The sequence below is a fragment of the Oenanthe melanoleuca genome, chromosome 2 (assembly GCF_029582105.1).
Source record: "Oenanthe melanoleuca isolate GR-GAL-2019-014 chromosome 2, OMel1.0, whole genome shotgun sequence".
NCBI lineage: Eukaryota > Metazoa > Chordata > Aves > Passeriformes > Muscicapidae > Oenanthe > Oenanthe melanoleuca.
Genome location: NC_079335.1, coordinates 4,942,095 through 4,963,417, shown reverse-complemented (window position 1 = coordinate 4,963,417; position 21,323 = coordinate 4,942,095). Strand labels below are relative to the sequence as shown.

The 21,323-nt window shown below is 42.7% G+C and overlaps 1 protein-coding gene across 4 annotated transcripts in view; it reads right to left on the bottom strand.

The window, feature by feature from the left end:
* Positions 1–753: 753 nt before the first annotated feature.
* Positions 754–21,323, bottom strand: part of TRAPPC9 (trafficking protein particle complex subunit 9) — a 452,018-nt gene continuing 431,448 nt past the window's right edge. For all 4 annotated transcript variants that reach the window (XM_056484391.1, XM_056484390.1, XM_056484394.1 and 1 more), the window contains 2 exons: positions 11,554–11,777; positions 754–3,802 (listed from right to left, as the gene is read on the bottom strand). In XM_056484391.1, the coding sequence (XP_056340366.1) occupies positions 3,623–3,802; positions 11,554–11,777 (404 nt within the window). In that variant the 3' untranslated portion in view covers positions 754–3,622. The remainder of the gene's footprint in view (positions 3,803–11,553; positions 11,778–21,323) is intronic.

Sequence of the window (21,323 nt, the reverse complement as noted above, 5' to 3'; positions counted from 1 at the left end):
CTTCCAGCCTTTGAGCTGTTTCTTAAAGGATGGGAAGGGTGATAGAATCATGGAATGCTTTGGGCTGCAAGGAACATTTACAGATCTATTCCAATCCTCCAGCAAGGAGCAGGGATATCCTCAGCTGGATCAGGCTCTTCAGAGCCCTGTCCAACCCAATCTTGAATGCTCCCAGGGATGGGGCAGCCATCACTTCTCTGGGCAATCTGTGCCTCACCACCCTCAGCATCAGTATTGGGACACTGAGGCATTTCACAGATTAAGCCAAGCTGGAAGGGATCCACAGGAATCAGCAAATCCAACTCCCACCCCTTCACAGCACCTCCCCTAGAGTCCCACTCTGTGCCTGAGAGCATTGTCCAAACACTTGAGCTCTGCCAGGCTCTGGGTGTGACCCCTGCCCTGGGGAGCTGTTCCAGCACCCAGCCACCCTCTGGGGGAAGAACCTTTTCCTGATATCCAACCCAAGCCTCCCTGGACACAGCTTCTGGCCTCTTGCTGCCTTTCATGTGAGTGCTCTCTGCCCTCAGCTGACAGTGAATAGGCACTGACACAGGAGCCACACCATAGAGCAGACAGGCTTCACCACCTCTGAGCTCATCTAGGAAGAGAAAATGTGAGTGAAGCTGAAATTTCAGTTCCTGGGTCCAACACATTCTTTCAGAGACACAATACAGAACCAAGAGATATGCATTATTATCAGCAAAAACACACAAGAACACAACCAAGAACTACAGACTAAAGAGACTGGCAGAGGTGTAAATAACAAGACACAAGCATTTATTCAGGTAAAGTTACATAACTTATGCTTCTCCAGTGCATTCATATATGGGATCAACATCTGCTCTCAGCAATGGATATTTAAATCAAGAATAATTTATTGCAACCACTGGTTTGTATCAGATTTACAATGAACAGTTCAGTTCATCATGTTCAAAATAATTGCTGGGTGTTTCAGAGAAAGAAAAAAAAAATTTCAGCACCAAGAAAGGAAAGCAGATAAGACAAGTATCATCCTTCCTTCAAGCAGTACAAGGACCAATCCTGACAGCAACCCCAGTGATATTGAGCACCTTTCCCTCAACCCTTCTCCAAATCACACTAACACTTAAAATCTTCCTTCTGGACAAGTTAAAAATGATCCCCAGAAGGAAAGAATTCTTGTGCTTCATCTCTCTCACCAAGACAAGTAGAAGTGTGAGAAAATTGGGGAAGATATCATAAATGCCACAAGCAACTAAGCACTCAAGTTGACAAGGGACAGAGTAGTTTACTGTACAACAAACAGACCTTTAAGGGTCAGCTCACAGAAGAACTTATATTTATGTGCACATATGGCAGATTTATAATGGCATATTGGATACCTAGAAAATATGCAGCCTGCTTTTGTTGTAATAAAATCTGTTCCCATCCAACAGCATCAGTGGGCTGTACATCAGGATCCTTCATCAGTAGAAGCACAGGAATGTTACATCCCAGGACAGGCTCCACAGAACAAGACCCTCTCTTTTCAGACAACACTGTCAAAAATTAATTAGAGAATAGTCCCTTAGCTGGGTAAATTGAAGGATCTTGACTGCAACTACTTTACAATAATTTTATTTCAAATGCAGTGTGCTCCTTATAAAGCCTTAGCTGTATCCCTAGAATGTGCAGATTTTCTTCTGGGAACACTGAATAAAAACCCAATTTGGACTTTGCTGCAAGGGTGTTGTGCAACATAGTACAGACATTCATGTCAAAACCAAGCTTTTACAGAGAAGATGTACTGCTTTAGTTCCTGCTCTCCTTGGATCTTATTTTTGTGTGCACTGCCTATCCAGGGATAGAGAATTCAGCCTCATCTGGCACAGCCTGGTCAGCCAAGCTCCACCAGCACAGGAGAACAGTCCCAGCTCAGCTGTTGGACCCTCCTTCCAGGGCTGTCTCAAGCCCAGAGCCAGTCTAAGGCTAAGTCTTGTTACTGCACCTGACAGAGCAGTGAATCATTGCAAACAAATCTTCACCAGGGCTCAGATTTTCATTAGGTCAAGACTGAAAGCTTCCACCTTCAAGGCTGAGTACAGAGCCACAGCTCAAGCACAAACACTGACAGCATTGCCACAACACAGGTTTTTAGAGATAATCCCCTGCATACACTGGAAATACAGCTACCATGCTGCAGCCATAGCTCCCTCAGGTTAGGAATATATTTAGGATGAACAATCATCTGCAAACATGCAATAAATGGAGTTTTGAGCACTGTCTTTCCTATGGAAAAGACCAGCCACATCTAAAATACCCCTGGCATGATGCAGAGAGCCAGAACTGAGCAGGGAGGGTCAGGCCAGGCATTCAGTGGGGGCCCATGTTTGCATGAATTCTAAAGAAACAAGGAATCTGCAAAGAGGTTGTGCATGTAGATTTAAATCATGTAGAGCTAACTGGAGTGTCCCTGCCACATCTTGGTGTATCCACCCCCAAAGCATACTACCACCAAATTTAACTCTGTATTTAAGCAAAGACTGAGAAAGGTTTTAAACATATGCTCCATGAAATAATGTATTAATCATACAGCTAAGACATCTCCCTGCTTTACATGGGGTAAAAACATGTCTCACTATACAAAAACATTATTCTGAAAAACAGGCTAAATTATCAGTACATTCAACAACTACTCTCACACTCAGGAATTCCATGGCCTTAATTGCCTAATAATTAAACTTAAAAAAAACCCAAACTTTAAAGAAAACAGGAAAAAAAAAAAAAAAGAGGAAAAAACCAGACACATTTAAAGGCAATATATTAGTATGGAAAATCTGATGAGAAGAGTTTGCAAAAACTCACAAAAAGTTATATTAATGATCATCTGATTAATTCTGGTGGATCTTTAAGAGTCTGCAAATATTTCAAGTGACTATGACTATGCAAAACAGAACTGTGAAAGCCTAAATTCACAGGCAAGGCTTATTTTTTCTCCCAAGGACAAAACTCTTTTGCTCTTCCTCACCCTCTCTCCTTTCTAGTTCATAGATCTGCCAAACTAAAGGCAGTGACTTTACCAGGAGCAAGTGGCACTGGGCTCAGGGGAGGGAGAGAATAACTGGAGGCTATTCTTACTTTCAGTAGCACACTAAAAAGCACCATTACTGCCATTTACTACCAAAGACACCAAATTCTCAGCAAACAAATGAGCAAGAGCAAGCCAGTGAACAAATCTAACAGAGATCTATACCCCAAGGGAACATGCCATGGGTCCAGCATAAACCAGGAGGAATTTCATACACATACACAAATCTTAGTGAAAAATGATCAAACAGGATTATTCAAATAGGATTTAAGACCTTCAAACACACAGCAAAATTCAGCCCTGAAGAATCTTTCAAATCACTGATATCAATGGAGTGTATTGAAGTATAATGCATATAGTTTCAAAGCCTGTCTGGAAACAGAGGAAAACTTCAGAATAGTTATAATCTCTCTCTCTCTCCCTCTGAAATTAGCCAAAGCAGCTGCCTAAATGACTATCAGCCAATTCAGAAAGTGTTCAGCTGTTCCTCCAAAGCAGAGGCTGTGTCCAGGGGTCAGGCAGGGGATGTGCCAGGCATTGCTGTGCTGGGTTAATCAGGAGCACTCAGGGCATTCACAGCCTGGCTGGGGCCACGGGCTCTGTAGCACGGATGTGCACACTGGGAAGGCAGAGCCAGGACAGAGGCAGCTCCCTGCTGCAGTTGTCCTCGTGGAATTTGATATTCAGGTAGAAATCACCTGTGTAGAGGAAGAGAAGTGCTCCAAAGTACACAGAGTCTTTGGCTGGCTTTACCTGGTGAAGAGAAAGAAAAAACAGTACAAATAAACCATCAACCATCAACAATGCAAATTAATTGCAGTATGCAATTCATTAGCTACTTCAAAGTTCTCAGAGTACTCCAGATAAACATCTTAATAATGCTTTCATACAAAAAAGGAGTAAACACCTCGTCCCCATTCTAGTAAAACTGCTACATTAAAAAAATAATCCTGTTATTCACTCATGCAGTAAACTCAAAACAGAATATGAGCCTTTAGGAGTCACTGATTCCAAAACATAATTTGTTTAAGGTAGAGGTCCCCTAAATCTCTCCTTAGACTGCATTTACCAACATCTCTATTAAAGTTCTAAATCATGTCTCTGAATTAATGTTAAACACATGGTTAAACACCATTTAACAGCTTAGCAATAACTCAGTTCATTCTCACTTATTACTGAGACACAATCTGACTGCAAATTCTAACCAAGAACTTGGGTCACAATCATTGAAATAACAAAGTTTAGCAAGAAACTTCCCAGAAACAGTACCAATCCTGTTTTACTTGTCCAAATTAAATATACAGAGTTCACACTGTTTCCACATTTATGTATCTTCCTTCATCACAAATCCATCTACAGTCCATATCTTCACAACAGATAATATATCTCAGTCCATCATTTCAGCAAGACACTTCAGTAATTTCTAACTTTAACACTCCCACCACTGTTCAGCATGTGATAATGTTTGAATTAGTATCTGCTTCCACAAGATGTTAAATCCAGTTTCAGGATGCCTAGAACTGAGTTAAAGTTACAGCAAATGCAAAACACCAAATCAACACAAAGCCATTCCACTGGATGGAATTTTTCCAAAAATTGTGAAAAGACAGCTTCAATCCAGCAGAAAAGTTCTAATAAAGGCTGAGGCTCCAAGACAGGTGATCAGGGCTGTTCCCCACTAAAAAAAATTCAACATATGGTAAATTGGGACATGAACAACAGGGTGTGAACTGGGAAAGTGCTCATGGACACCCTTTGCTGAAGGACAACTTGACATTGCTTGGGAAGACCAGAACAGGGTGATGGGAAGGCCACAGTGGGGAAGAGGGGCAAGGCAAATGATCAACAGAAGATTTCAGGGGTGCAGGGAACTCAAGAATATTCCAGAGCTGAAAACTTCCAGCCACCATCTTCCATGAGACAGAATCTCTGTAGCTTCCAGAAGTTAAGGGAATAAGATGTTTCAATTTTTTCCTGTTCTAGTTTTTTTGTTTTGTTTTGTTTTTGTTTTTTGTTTTTGTTTTTTTTTGTTTGTTTTGTTTTGTTTTGTTTTGTTTTTTGTTTTTTGTTTTTTGGATTTTTTTTGGACTTTCACTGCTGGATTCTTTAGCCAGGAAAGGCATATAGCTGTGCATCCTGTATAGTCCCCAGGGCTATCAGTCTGCTTTGTTGGACCTCCCTAAATGGGAAGAAGTCCAGAGAGGGGCCATGAAGCTGCTAAAGGTATTGGAACAGCTTTTCTATGAAGACAAGCTGAGAAAGTTGGGGTTGTTCAGCCTGGAGAAGAGAAGATTGAGTGAAGACTTCACAGCACGTTCTAGTACTTGAAGGAGCTACAGAGAAGCTGAAAAAGACTCTCCATCAGGATCTGCAGTGCCAGGACAAAGAGTATGGGGATCAAACTGAAAGAGGGAAAAATTAGGATACTTATATGGAAAAAATTCTTTACTGTGAGGGTGGTGAAGCCCTGGCACAGGTTGAATGCCCCATCCCTGGAGGTGTTCAAGGAGAGGCTGGTTGGGGCTTGGAGCAATGTGGGATAAGGAAGGTGTCCCTCCCATGGCAGAGGGGTTGGAATGAGATGAGTTTTAAGTTCCCTTCCCACCCAAACCATTCTGTGCTTCTGTGACTCCAAATTGCTCCTGCACAAGAAGCCACAACCTCAGAGCTGGAGAGCTCAGGCTCCCTTTGCTTCTGGTGCTGAGCACTTCTGCTGACCTACAGCAAACTGTATCAGCACCATGTCATCCACCTCAGTGATCAGAGAGCCACAGCTGCTCCCCTGACCCCGTCCCTGGCATCTCCCCTCCTGGCTGGGTGCAGGTTCTTGCCTCTGGCACAGCGTCTGGACATGCAGAATTACATCAAGCCATGTCCCCTTTTGCCTCCTCCCCTTCTCCCAGGGCTGCCTGCCTGACTGCTGCCTCACTGGGGCTGATTGGACTTTCACCCAGAGGAGGGCAGAGGCAGCAGGGCCAGCAGTGGGTGCAGGCAAACAGCAAATGAAGCCTCCTCAGGACCCTCAGCTTTCTCAGGCTCCTGGTCCATTTTTCCCAATCTTGTTCCATCACAAAGGAATATCTGTAACAGCTCAGAGCCCTGGGCAAGCAGCAAGGTGGCATCAGGCTCATCAGCACCTACACCACACATCACATTCATGGCTTGGGCTCTACCCACATCTGTTCTACCACCACCCCTGTAACAACACCTGTGGTTTGGAGCAGAAACAGGGAAGCAAAACAAGCTTGAAACCTTTGCCTTGCCTAAGTGCAGGTGGCTCTGCAGAAGTTACAAGATGTTTCCTTCAAAACCAACTTTGGAAAGTAAGGCTGCATCTCCAGTGGGGCTGCCTACAAACATTCCCAAAAGATCAGACATTCAGCTGCAGCAGTCAGGCCAGTAGAGGGTCACACCCAGCCCAGCTGCTGCACCAGGCACAGGACTGATTTTGAGGTTAAACCTACATTTAGGAGCCCAAGGCACCCAAGCTCCTACTACAAAAGGAGGACACCTAGTCACTGCAGACAGTGGAGCAAGCACAGAATGGTCTCCCTGGGCAGCATGCAGAGCCAGCACAGAGCTGCCTAAACACAGGTAATGGGATGACCCAAGGCACTGGGAAGATGCCCAGGATGTCTTACAGGATTTCTGGCAGCACCTGGTGGCTGGCAGGATACCCACAGCACCTGTATGATGGCAAACATCTACATTTAGGCAACTGAATCCCAGCCCGTTCCTGCTGCAGACCACACTTCCACTGACTCATGGCAGCTTAGTGGGCCAGCACCCCTGGTGACACCCCCTCATTCAGGTCCTCAGTCTGGAACTGAATCCCCCCAAATGTCTGTGAAGTGGATGTCCACATCTAAGCCAGCTGCTCAAAGCAAGGATTCACCTGATCAAATGCAGAATGAGGCAAAATGTTCCCTAAACTCCACAAGCTCTGACTTGCTCAGGCACTCAGAGTGGCTGGTTCAGGTGGCACCTCTGCAGCAGGAGACACCAGCCCATGGCTGCAGGGCATGACCCAGCTAAAGCAAGAGGAGCAGGGCTCGTGTCTGACCCAGAGCAAACCCGTGCTGTCCTTCAGTCCAGCAGCACACAGCTCTGGCAGGATGTGGCCAGAAATGTGAATTCTGTCACCATCTGTTGAAGCTGGGTGGGGCAGTGATCCTTATCTCCATGGCACATATTATCTGCTAATGGGCCATCTTTAAATCAGCTGGGGCAATCTTTTTTATCTTTTCCACAGCCCATCCTCCCTCCAGGAAGATATCATCTGCTGCTGGGCCATTGGGTCCCACTGTGTGACTGATAAAATTACATCATCCCACTGGGAGATGCTCCAGCCAGGGGAGGAGCCAAGCCTTTCCTACCCAGATAAAAACTGAGATTTTGGACAGAAAGATACCTTCTTCCCACTGGATTCCAGAGGAGAAAATGGACCTTTCCATATCATCCCTGAACCTTCAGAGGAAAACTGCACCTTCTACAGGAGCACTGCTCCAGCTGAACCACATCTGCCACTGCAGGAGGATGCAGCCACCATTGAATGGGACTGCTGCCAACATCCTGACTGACTGACTGACAGGGTGTCAGGTGGTATTCTGACTGACTCTGTCAGTGTTTTGGGATTGTTCTTTGTAATACTGTATTTCTATTTCAATTTTCTAGTAAAGAACTGTTATTCCTAATTCCCATATCTTTGCCTGAGAGCCCCTTAATTTCAAAATTATAATAATTTGGAGGGAGGAGGTTTACATTCTCCATTTCAAAGAGAAGCTTCTGCCTTTATTGGCAGACACCTGTCCTCCAAACCACGACATAGTGCCACTGCCAGATATGTGCCTGTGTGTGTCTGAATCATTGATCAGGATGCTGACATTCCTAAGTCAGGGCAGAGTCAAAACAGGTTTTATTAATATTTATATTATTTATTCCACCATTCACGGAAACAAAGATGAGCAGCTTGTACCTCAGAAAATAATGATTGAAAATCAAGGAAAAAAGTCCACATTACTCCTTTGTTCCACCAAGATAGAAGAAAAATTAAGTTTCTAGCTCCATCCTAATTCTTCCCTGATTTAGGCTACCATGTGGGACTGTGATTGCTTAGAACTAATTACTACTTATTTATACTGCTGTAGTACTTAGGGAGCTCAGTTGGAGATTAGGGCTGGTGCCAGCTACTGCTCGCTGCCCCAAAGAGTTTACAGTGTGAATAAAACAGTGCCAAGAAAAATAATTTGTTCCAGATGGGCCACAGAGGACCTGCCAGAAGTGAGCAAATGTTCACCATGGCTTCTGAGCTGATTCAAAATGACCATCTACTAATGAATTTCTCCTCATCTCCCACTACCAATTGCTTGAGCCTGTGTCTGATAACACACCCAGGAAAAAATCCTGCTTGAGAATAAGTAATGGCACAAGCAGGGACAATAAGAGAGGATGAATTGCTGGGAGTTACAGGATTCTCCACAGAAGACAGTATTTTTGGTTATAATTTGGCAAAAAGCAACTCTGTGTGATTAACTAAGTCTTCAACAAAAAACATTGGTAAGAAGGAAAAAAATAGTAATAGGGCAGAAGATAAAACTTATATTGTAAAGCAAGATTAAAAAAATAAATCAACCCACTGTATTTTAATGGGTAGATTCCATCATGTTAACTTGTGTTTCAAAATCACACACTGAACAAAAAAGGCCAAATATTTAAGTCATAATGGAGAAAGTCACTTTTTTTTTTTACAGAAAAAAGTAAGGTTAGCCAAATTTGAAGTTGTGCTTAAAAATACAGATTTTACTTAATTTAAAATGCATGGAAATAACTCAATATCCTTCAAAATATTCCAGAAAAGAGTTTGCTTTTTGAAGTAGAACATCCCAGAAGAGACTTTGTGACACAAACCCAGGCTGCTGCATCGAATTGAGGTAAAAGCACAAAGAGGTGAATAAGCATCATTACATTACTTCCAAGATAAATCTTCTAACTAGGACTTCAAGCCACAAGAAAGGGAAATACAAAATTGTGTGACTTCCAGGTAGCAGCAGAAACTGCTTGGAGACTTTTTAGTCTGGAATCAAAAATAATGGTGAATTTTTGAGCATGAGATTTAATATGAAACTAACATTTATGAAGGCAGAGGGATCTGTTGGGGATTTTTTGTACCAATAATGAAGTTTCTATGTGACAACAGGGTGAATTTTCAGGGTGTGAGGAGTATCTGCCCTTGCTCTAATACCTGATGCTCCCACTTGTTCTTGACCATGCACCAGTGGTACCAAACCAGACCTGATTCTCCATCCTTCCTCCCACCCAGCTCAGCCCTGCAATAAATCATGTCAGCATCCCTGTGCCAGTGTCAGTGTGAAGTCAGCCCAATTAACTTAAACTGCTGACCAATGCAGTTTTTGCTAAACTGGACAACTTTGCACAAAACAAGTGCTTGCAGTGATGGGCCTGCTGGGGGAGAGGGGAGCATCTTTCTCAAGCAGCTGGGAAAGGGCAGCACCTCAAGCCACCTCCACTAAACAAGGAAAACAGTCCAGTGCCCATGACCTCAGGTTAAAAAAATGATGGGGACATTTTTAACAGCTTGCACACAGCAGCACTGAGTTGAAAACCAGCAGGCAATCTTGTCCAGTATCTCGAGTTTTGTTTATAAAATAGAGAAACTCTGGCTGTCTTTCATCTCACCCAGCCATGAGCATCTTTGTTTTTCAACCAGTGTCTGTCTGACTTTTGGCCAAACTCGGGGCAGAAACACAATTCTGAGCATGGTGGCTCTTCCCTGAAGCACCAAATGCACAAACCAGGGCTTTCCCCTCGTCCCCCACAAACAGGTGGAACTTTCTGAAATCTACTTTCTATTTCTGAATTAGTTATTATGAGGGAAGAAAGGGCTCTGGAAGATGTGAAGGATTTTCTTGCACAATCAGGGCTCTATGCCCCAGAGAACCATGACCAAGCACTTTCCCTAGCAGCCTGAGTAGTGTCAGCTCCACACACTGTGAAATGTAACACTGGTCTCCAAGAGTCGACATTTTGTTCATTTCACCTTTTTGTATGGAAAGGAGGACAAGCAGCAGAAAACAATTCTATTTTTAACTTCTTGGGGATTGTGTTTACAGGAGAAATGTCAAAATCCTGAGCAATGGGGCAAAAGCAGGGACTGTAACATATGAGAAGGCTGCCTGGGCAGGCACCAGAGATGTGACCTCCTGACTTTCTGCCCCGTAGGAGACTCAATCAGAGGCTAAGAATACATCACACTGACATCTCCCTTTTCCCTCATTAGCCTGGAGGGTCAGGCCCTTTGGCAGCTGGGCATCCAAACACCACCACTCTGATTAAAAACTCCACATTGTCAGAAACAAAGTCAAAGAATGCCATCCCTGGATGATTTCTGTTGACATATTTAAATTATTCAGCTATAAGAATGCAGTTAGCCCCCATTAAAATTCAAGTTGATGGTATATTTCATGCTCATTAGCTTTTAGAAATATTGTCTTCTGTGACGTGTAATTGAGAAATATGCATGGTGACTATCTCTGTGGTTAACCTTTAATTTCTTTTTAACTGAGGTTCACTTATATATTTAATTTTGACAGGTACATTTTATTACCAATCTGAAGAGCTGACCTAAACAAAGGTCCTAAGCACCATCCCAAACACCCACCCCCTTCTTCGTGTTTATTTCATGAGTTACCAGAAATGCTGCTCATTCCACTCTGCAGCATTGCCTGCAAAATTTCAGTCCAGGTAGTTTGCTGTATTTTTGGGAGGGAAGGATGTGGGAGAGAGTAGGGTTATCTGTATTTTCAGTGTCTTGCCTTAGAAGCAAAAAGCTCCCAGGCTTGAATTTTCTAGAGAAATTGAGAGAAAAATCATAATCTCAATTGTTTTAAAAAGGGGCTTTTTTTTTTTTTTTTTTTTTTTTTTTTTTTTTTTTTTTTTGTATCATTTTAAGCATTTCTTTATGGTTTTATAACAGTATGCTAAGCATCCAGGAAATGAACCAGCTCATCAGATTGGCCATTAATGTTTAGCATTTTCTTCTTGCAGTCTGTTGTGTTTCCTCAGGACCTGACTAAAACTGATTTGCTGAGTTCCTCAGCTCAGCCTGGGGAATGTTTCTTATGGACTAAAGAAGAAAAGAAAAGTTATTTAAAATCTATTACTGCAGGCTGTGCTGGGTGGCTCAAGGGACTGGCAATCTGGTATTGAACATTCAATCTAGGGTTACCCATTCACATTCAGCCACATCTGCAGTGACCAGAAGTTGCTGCCCCTGATAATTTACCACTGGTTTACACGGTAGGAAATTGCAGTCTTAAACCATTGCAGAGAAACCACTGCAGATGAACACAGCAGTAGCAGTAGCTGCCATAATCATGGGGCTTCCAAAAAGTAATCTGCTTTAAAATGCCCAATAGAACAATGAAGCCCCTTTCAAAATGCAAAATGTTATTCAAGATCCTGACACTTGTGGTAGAACAACTCACGGTGTCGATGTGGAAGGTGTTGGAGCCCACAAAGGTGATGGCATCCTGCAGGTCATAGTTGTGCACCCCGTTCTGGTAGTCCTGGTAGGGCATCATGGTCAGAGCAAAGGGTCCCACGCTGTGCCTGCTCCTGTTGGTCAGCCTCACCTGCAGGGGCACAGGGTCCCCCACCTGGCACGTCACCACCGCGTCGCAGTCGCACACCTTGCCATCAACCAGGATGTCTGCAAAGGAAAGGAGTCCTCATCAGCTGGACACCTGCTTCAGAAGCTGCATTAATCCTGACAGGAGACTCAACAAGGAAAAAGTAACCTTAATGAAACCAGAAGAGTGAGGCAGTTAATTTTGGGAGTGAAAACCCAACGCTGTGCTGCTGTGCAGGGCACTCACTGAGAAGAACCAGCTCATGTGGGCCTGATATCTCTCCACAGCTGTTGAAAGAATTATGAAAAAAACTCAATTATGATCCATACACAGGTACCAGAAGATTTTTTTTTAACCTCCTCGCTTGAAGGCCAAAGCCACAGACCATTCTCATGGTTCTGCAAATTAACAGCATGAGATGAAGGGAAATACAAACAGGAGCCATCAATACAAACAGCAGCTAGAGAGATCCAGGGCTGGAGGCCCATGTTCATGTGGTACAGCCAGAATAAATCCTGCATGGATGTGAGCTTTTGGAGCAGGACAGACATTGGCAGAATTTGCAATGTAATACATATATTAAAATCCAGATTATAAGGAAAAGAGGGATTTTAAAATTATACTGGAGTACAATATAAGCTTGTGCACTCTTTGCACTTTAAATCACTCTGGGATTTCTATTTTTAATTTTCTACTTTTCTTTCCCTTACTGGGACAGCAGAAAATATAAAGCCTCTAAATTGGTTACTGCTGGGACAATGACAGCCAGAGTAATGTGTCCATTAACCTTGCCCATTTGCTTATACAGAACCAAAATGTTTCATTACCAACACACTATGAAATTGCCAGTCCAATTCCCTGCTCTGAAAGGGTTCCCAGTTGTGCAGTATTACTGTATTTTTCAGAGGAGGGTTATCTCCAATGCACTATTAACAGAGGAACATTTCTATTTCACTATGGGTTCATGTCCAGAGATAAGAGAAAGCCCTGGGCACATGTAAGAAAGCTTCCTTTGTGTGAATACCTATCCCCACAATCTCATATGCCCACGAGGCATTTCCATCACTCCAGCTCCTCCTCGGTTGCTTGCCTTTTGACACACATCATATTATTCCTCTGCATTGGATTTACATTAGTAATATCTCCTCTTCAAAGAAAGACACTATTTTTATGCTTCAGGAGTTTTCACACGAAAAAAAAAAAAAATTACACCAAAGTGATTTTTTTAAACTCAGTTTTGTTTTGTTGCCTCAGACAAAAGATACAAAATGATGCATGTTCTTGTGATGCTCTTTAGCCTGGCAAACTGAGCAAGCCTCAAAGCAGCCACTGGATAACAAAATAAACTAAAGCTTTGCCAAAGAAGAAAAGAGTTCAGAAAGGAACAGAAATTCCATAGGTCAGCCCAGCAAAGCTGAGATACCCAGATGAAAGCCCCTCCTTGACCAAAGCTGCCCAAATGCAGCAGCATCAGGTAGAAGAGGTTTGGCAAAAAGAACACAAAAACACCCTTCAGTGTTCAAGCTGAAGCCATCCAAAACCAGTGTTGAGTCCCAGTTGGAACAGCCCCTGTTCTAAATCTCCTTTCATTTATTTTATTTTTGACAATTAGAGCACTGTTGAGGAGCACTGGAGTGCTGTATCCAGTTCTGGGCTCCTCATTACAAGAGAGACATGGACACACTGGAGAGACTCCAACCCAGTGTCATGAGGAGGATTAAGGGACTGGAGCATCTCTCCCATGAGGACAGGATGTGAGAACTGGGACTGCTCAGGCTGGGGAGGACTCCAGGGGATCTCAGCAGTGAACACTGGAGGGAGGGTGCAAAGAGGACAGAGCCAGGCTCTGATTCAGTGCCAGGATCAGAAGCAATGTGCACACACTGAAACACAGGAGCTTCCCTCTGACCATCAGGAAATAATTTTGCTCTGAAGGTGACCCAGAGCTGGCACAGGTTGCCCAGGGAGGTTGTGGAGTCTCCATCCCTGGAGATACTCAAAAGCCATCTGGACATGGCCCATGGCAAGTGACTTTAGGTGGCCCTGCTTGAACAGGGATAGGACCACATGATTGCCAGAGGTCCCTGCCCATCTCTGTGGTTCTCTGAAAGGAAGTGATAATCACCTCTGCATTTTGGGCAAGGGCTAGAAAACCTTTTTTGGCATTGGATTTCTTTTGCAACAGCACACTCTAATGCCATGGGCTGTCCTGCCCAACATGATCAATTTGCTTCTTGCACCTCCAAGATCATGGAGGGGAAGTAGTGGCTATAATGGTATCCCATTATCAGGGATTAACTGACTTGAGTTCCTCAAACACAAAATGTGTGTCTGTGGATAACCTTTATGCTTCCCAGTCTCCTGGCACAGAGCTGAAGTCCAGTTGCTTCCTTCAAAAGCAGTGCATTAATATCAATTCACTATTTTATATCAGATCATGTTTTCAAGTTTCTCCCTGCAAGGTGACTCTTTTCATTAACTAAAAAAACCTAAAAAAATTTAAAAACCCACTTGTTTTCTGCTTCCTCCATTCAGTGGGTTTTATAGCTGCACAAAAGGTTAGATCCCCAGACCAGCACAAACCTTTGGAAATACTCCCTAAGCTTAGTGGATGAATCTATATTTTCAAGCTGCTCATCAGTTGCCTTTTAGCTTCAATGGTCTGCTGTAGGAATTGTAAATGAACCCTTTGCCCTCTATCTTTACCTTTCTATCTATTAATAGCACAGAGCATTTCTTTCTAATATCTTCATGAGAAATAGAAAATCCAAACAAAAGGGAAGCAATTAAGTCTGGCTCAACCAGATTAATTTTTTTTTTTTTTTCGCATTCCTAAAAAAAAAACAAAATTCAATTTTAGATGGATTTAAGAGAGAGTGTGTGTGTGCACACGTGTTTGTGTTCATATTGAGAGATAATCTCCTCCCTTCCCAGAACACACTTCCCTCCTGCAGGGAGCCAAGGACCTCAATGAGATGTCAGATGAGAAAGCACACATGGCTGGCGTGCAAAATACTATGGAAAGGAGTGTTTAAAAACAGCCCCTTCCATCAGAGAGAACAGCTTGGCTTGCCAGGCAGCTTTACTCCCTTCCTGACACAGAAACATCTCACGGACCATACGGATTTGCTTTAATATTTTCATCCATGAGCAGAGGAAAAGCCATGTGCACAGGGTCCCGTTTCTGCAGATTCAGCTCACTCTCACAGATGGCACAGAAAAGCTGAGACTGCTCACACCACTGCTGTGAGAGTGAATCATTACTGGCTTCAGAGTACAGGAGCTCTGAATCACAAGATGCAGTCACTAGCACAGAAACCAGTCGTGGCTGTATCTCCATCCTACAAAGATTCAGATACAAGAGAAACAGCCCTTCAGAAAATTAGAAGGACCAAGTTTAATTCCAACTGCATAAATAAATTGCGTTTTAAAAGTGGCAGCAGAAAATGTGGATGACAGAAGGAAAAAAAAAACCCATAAAGACCTAGCAATCTCCCAACCTCCTTCTAATTAAAAGTTAAATCATTTTTTAAATAATGCAATAAGCCAACAGAATGCTGTCCTCCCCACCCCTTTTCCTGTTCATTTACCTACAATGCCCACTCTGTTGGCATCCTTGGCTGCCAAAATTACCCTGCAATGCCTGACAGCCATGAAAAAGGGACAGACATTAATGAACAGGCACGGGGCCATTCTCTTTTCCCTCTAGGACCCTCCCTGAGTGATTATTGTATCAAGGGAGAAAATGCTGTCCTACACATTTTGGAAGGGAGAGGATGAGGCTGCTACAACCACTGAGAAGGGTGATTGGAAAGCCTTGCTTTTCCACTGACAGCCTTTGCCAAGCCTTTCAGGATCTCCATGAATTAATCTTTAAGATGGAAAAAACTACTTCATGGCCCAGCTGATGGGTGATGCTTATTGACACCACAGGAAGTCTGTGAGAGACCATTATGTGAAAATAATACATTGGTATTGTTCTAATGTCTTTCTTTCAGGACCTCAGACCTCTCAAGAAAAGGGAATGAATGTTACAAACAGGAAGACAATGACTACTCCACAAGAAGAACATAATTTACCATCACCTGCCAGGTGCACTTCTGTCCACATCACCCAAAGAAGCCACTTGGAAATGAATACCAAACATTATTAACATTAATAGCATTAATTTTGTGCTATTTACTCTGCTCATATTAACACATAGAAAGTTGTTCTTGCCACTTTAGCTTGCAAGAAATCACAACTGATTGGTCCCCCTGTATATTAAGAGTCCTGAGTCATTGCATTTTGACACCCAAGTCCCTCTTTGCCACTGTCAAAGTCTAATTTTGAAAAGCCACATACAAATACATTTAATCCCATTGGAAATGCATATTCCAACAATGTTTTCTCTCCCCACTCATTTTTGAGCTGATTTTAAAGAACAGGCTGCAGAGAAGGGTAAGGTGGTTTTGCTCATCTTTACAGGGATATTTCCATTGGATATTTGCCTGTAAACTGGGTGTTGAATCCCCAGCTGGTGCACACAAACTGGCCTCTGCCATTCCCTGCAGCTGGGAACTTGGCCCAGGACTTTGAGCAAATCCCTCACAGAGGAATGGCTTTGCACAAACAAAACTCAGCCAACAAAACCCAAGGCATGAGATGCCCAGATGAGCAAATACCTCTCACAGATAAAGGTAAAAGAGAGTTAAACCAGAAAAGCAAGCCTTGCCTAGCTTTGCTGTTGTAGTTAGGCTACTCTGTCAATCAACCACTGCAATTGTTAATTACAAATACTAATTTTACTCATCTTGGTCTGTGGACCAGGAGAGCCATGGCCTGGGGAGGGGAGAGGAGTAGCAGCATCACTGATATCTCTGGATAATCTCCATCAGGTACGTTGATGGAGGAAAGCCAAAGACCCAGAGCCCATGCTAGAGTTGCTGCAATGAAGGTCTCATGGAATGATTCAGTTCTTTGTGTTCAAAATATCCAAAATGCTGATTAAAATGTTTGCCCATGCCAGCTTTCCTTTCAATTGCCTTAAAAGAGCACAAAAAGGGCCAGCCATGGTGTCTGGAACAACTTCTCTATATTTCTTTTTTTTTCCCCTTAACCATTTCTGCAAGAGTATTTGTTCAGAACTTTGCAAGGAACTTAACAATGAAAAGGGAATTATTTTTGAAATCATTTATTTGGAAATAGGTTTAATCAATTCTCTCCATTTCTGATCTCACATTTTGTATAGGTGCAAGAAAAGATCAGAAAGTAGGAAAAGAATCTGTACTACAGGCAAACTCTCTGTACAGAGCAGATCCTGCCTGTGTCCACACAGGCAAGTTTCCCATCCCTCCCCTCACGCTCTGTGTCAAGTCAGGAACAGATTTATCAGCCTGGTTTTTGGGGCAGGAACAGGTGACATGTGGCATTCTATGGAGACAACAGGATCCCTGGATTTTCCTGTGTCTCCTCTAAAGAATGAACCTAAACACTGTTTGTTTCCCCTCTTTGCACTTGTTCTCCCTAATGTAGACCAGCTTCCTTTCATTTTCCAAAATGTTCCTGTAAATTATTTGCACACAGAGAGGCAGGTTTGGTTACATTCATTTGTCCATGATGACATCCTGCAGCACTTTCAGAGCTGAATACATCCACACAAAAGATATTTCTATGAATATAAGAACTGTGTTCCCTGTCACATCTATCAGGAAAATGCTGAATGGTTATTTAATAACACAAGACCTTCCTGGCTACTTGCATTAAACCTTCTGTCTGTGATTTGGACCTGCTCCTTGCACCTGAATATCTTAATTTGGAATAACATACTCACATTCATTAAATGTTATTGTGACACAATAGTGAGGCAAATTCAGCCCCTGCTGAATTTCCCTGCAGTCAGTAGTACCAAAGCACAGAGGTATACAGATGTTTGTGTTGTAGCAGGTTCAAACTACACAGATATCTCACCTTGTCAACCACTGCTAGTCCTGTCCTGAAAACTGCCCTTATACTCAGAGCCTGCTGCTCCAAACCCCCAGTGGACCTGAAGAGTTCAGCTCCTCTTTGGGTCAAGGCCCTTGGACAGTGATGAATGAAAAATACAGGAAAGGATATGAACAAACCATTGCAGCTTCCTGCAAGTCCCAACAAGCCAGAGACCTTCAGCCAACATCAGGGCATGAACCAGAAAACAGGAATGTTGGCAGAGGATGGGATAACTGGACATGAATATAGGCTGGGGAAAGAGGCAATTGCTTTCACAAGACCTCTGAGCTGCCCTGTTCCTGGCAGACTTCCCATTCCTAAACATTTTAGAATTAAATTAAGGACACTTGATTCGCTCCAAAACCAATTAAAAAGAAAAACACATTTAAAATATAGCTCTAGCAACAATAAGCAATTAGTCTTTGATAATTGTCTGTGTCTTCCTATTTAATCACTCTTTTGCAGTGCCCAGTATGCTGATAACAGATCCCAACTGGTCCCATTATCGTTCCTGCCAAATTGTTCCCAGTTTGTGTCTGTTCTTAACTCTGTGATGGCAGCAGGCTGAGGATGCTGCAGCATCCCGTGGGACTCGCTTGCAAAAGGATTCCTCAACCTTGTCATTTGCCCTGAGTGAGATTTCTTCCTCCCAATCTGTCCAATTTTAAACTCCAAGACATGTGACCAGTTTTAGCACTACTTGATCTTGGCTATGAACATCTAAATGTTGTACAACCTTCTTCCATTAACTCCCAATAACAGGGTCACGCTGGCTGAGGAGGGAAGCATGAACATGACTCTGGGGTTTGACTGCCTCCAGCCTCTGCTTGGGATCTTAAAACCTGAAAGCACATTAACCACAGATTTATCTCAGAAATGTGTCAGTTCAGTTTAACCTCCCTGGTTTTGGTGGGAGTTATTTTATTTCACACATGCCTTTTATGACAGACATTTCTCCTTCCTTAAGAAACTGCTGGCACATGGATGGCACCTGCTTGTCTCATCCTCTGGCAGCCAAGATAACCTGTGATTTGGTGCTTTGCCCAATTTGCTATCAAGTGAAAATCACTTCAGAGTTTATACTGCTTGTGTCCAGTCCTAATCTAAATGCACAAAGGCAGATCCCTAAAATTTTAAGATACTCAAAGCTCTGTGTTTTTCAGTAAGCTTGAGATCCTTGAGCTCCTTTTGACTTATTTTAAAATATTCCATGACATTGCCCCAGCTTGTTTAAATAGTCTCGTTTATGAATGTGGGCCAACCCTTTTTTATCACAAGCAGGTTTAACAAAATTTCTTTTTATTATCTGCCCCACAGCCAGGAGGTCAGGCTGGCATACAGAGTGTCTTGTGTTTGAAAATTCACAAGCCTGGGATTTGCATGTTATTTTAAGTTATTGAAAATTTCATTTCTACAGCTTGTCTGTGCCATGACTACTTTCAGAGCATTTTTATCCAGCCCCATGGGGAAAAAAAAGGAGAAGGGAAAGATCCCTATAATACATTTAAACAAAACTAAAACATGTTAGAATGTATCATGTACCACAGGTTTTTGTATATTGGCAGCTTTGTGCAGGAACTGAACTGAATCACAGAATAAATACCATGAATCAGAAGGGAACATACAAGGATCATTGAGTTCAACTTCTGGCTCTGCACAGGACAAACCTAAAAATCACACCATGATGTGACTTAACCAACAGTTTACTGAAAGCAAATCACCTCTTTCTTCACTGGTTGCTTAATGAGACTTTAGGTTTTTTCCTTTTTTCCTGCCATTCTGCAGTGATGGATGTTGGACAAACCCCTCCCTCTGTAGAAGAGATTTTGAAAAGCCTCATGCCAACTTTGTCAGAGTTTCTGACTTGTGGCTGCAAAAGTTAATGGTAAAAAAGGAGCCTGTGGCACTTTGTGCTGTTTTGGGAGCATGTCTCAACCTCAAAGCAGGGTTAGTCTACACACTGGATGGACTGCAGACCTCCAGGGAGTGTTACCTGCTCTGGAAATCAGTGATAAGGGCGGTGATTGGGGCACATTTGCTATGGAGATGGCAATGAACTACAACTGCTCACTAGAGAAGTAATGCCTGTTTAACAGCAGACACACAAAACTAGGCTCCTGTACTCAGTTCTGTGCATGCAAAGTCAAATATGTGATCTCAGTCACACACCTTTCTCACCCAAAATCTCATGGAATCTGGCAAAATGGAACTGGATTTTTTTTTTCTGGCTTTTCTACCATTTCAAATGGAAACAGCATTTTCTGCATTACCCATTCAACAAGCACACAGTGCTGCTATGGATTCTTACAGAGGTAACACCTAACAGGGAGTTATTTTTTTTTAAAGTTGTTGGTTAAACTAATCCTATAGTAGTGTAGCATAATTATCTTTTTTGAGGCCTGTAGGAAGAGATCTGTGAGGTATTGTCTGAAGCAGAAGGAACTCAAACACAGGTGAGAAGAGAGATGAGACAGCAGTATCTCCATGCTCAGATATTCAGAGACATCGGTGCAAGATACTTTAGGTAAGGAAAAAAAAATTAAAAAAAAAAAAAAGAAAAGAAAGTTATACTGATTATTTGAAGAAAACTGTGACTCTGTGACTCATTTTCCATGCTTGCCATAAAAACAACCACGAGACTCTGCATGAGATGTCCAGAGAATTGTTGTGTCCTCGTAGATCAGGCACAGCCTGGTCCCAGATAATGTTTAACCCCCTATTAACAGGCAGGTAGATGATTTACCACATTTCAGAGGCTGTGTAAACATGAGCAGTAGGGCTCTGAGCCTCACAGGCCTCCTTTAGCCCAGCCATGGCTGAAATGCAATGAGCTGAGCTAAATGAGGATATCAGACATAGCCAGACTACCTGTGCCCAGTATCCACACACTGGGGGTGCTCAGAAGCAGGGGTGCTCACTAAAATCAACATATTCTTCATAGAGTTTCTTTGAATTTCAGCCACAGCTTATTTCAGTCTTATAGCTCTTAGTTGTTCCACTTGCCAATGGACTGTGTTAATTTTTTCCCATTTTCCCTGTGTGTGATTAGTCCACTTTTGCATTAAGGCATGAGACAATACTCCAGGCAGATTCAAACTGGAAACTCTCAAACCCTACTGTGACTTCTTTATTCTGATTGCATCCTGCTTCTATATCATGACCTGTCTCAAAATCCAATTTGAATGCACAAAAGAACTGCAGCAATAGATATGTGTAGATGGAAGTTTCCAGTCGTCCTCTGTGACACAAATCCATATTTTTCCTTGCTAGATTGGTTATGAACACTCAAATAACAATCAAGCTTACAGAAAACAAGAAATCTTTAAGCCTAGAGTCATCAAACCAAACTACTTTTGGCCTTTCTCAGAGATATTTCTGTTAATAATTTACTACTTCTAAAACTGAACATGCTCAAAACCTAGCTCCTGCATTTTTCATGAAGTCCTTTCCTCCCCATACCTGTCTTAATTTCAGAAATAAAATCAGACTCCTTCCTGCCAATCTCAGCTTTCACTTTGACTTGATATCCTCTCATGACTCACACCTCCAGCCTGTGATTAAATTCTGATACCACTTTCCAGAAAACTTCTCCAAAACTGACCTTTTTGCTCTGCCTGCACTGCCAAGCCCTCCTCTGAGATCTAACTGGATTACACGCC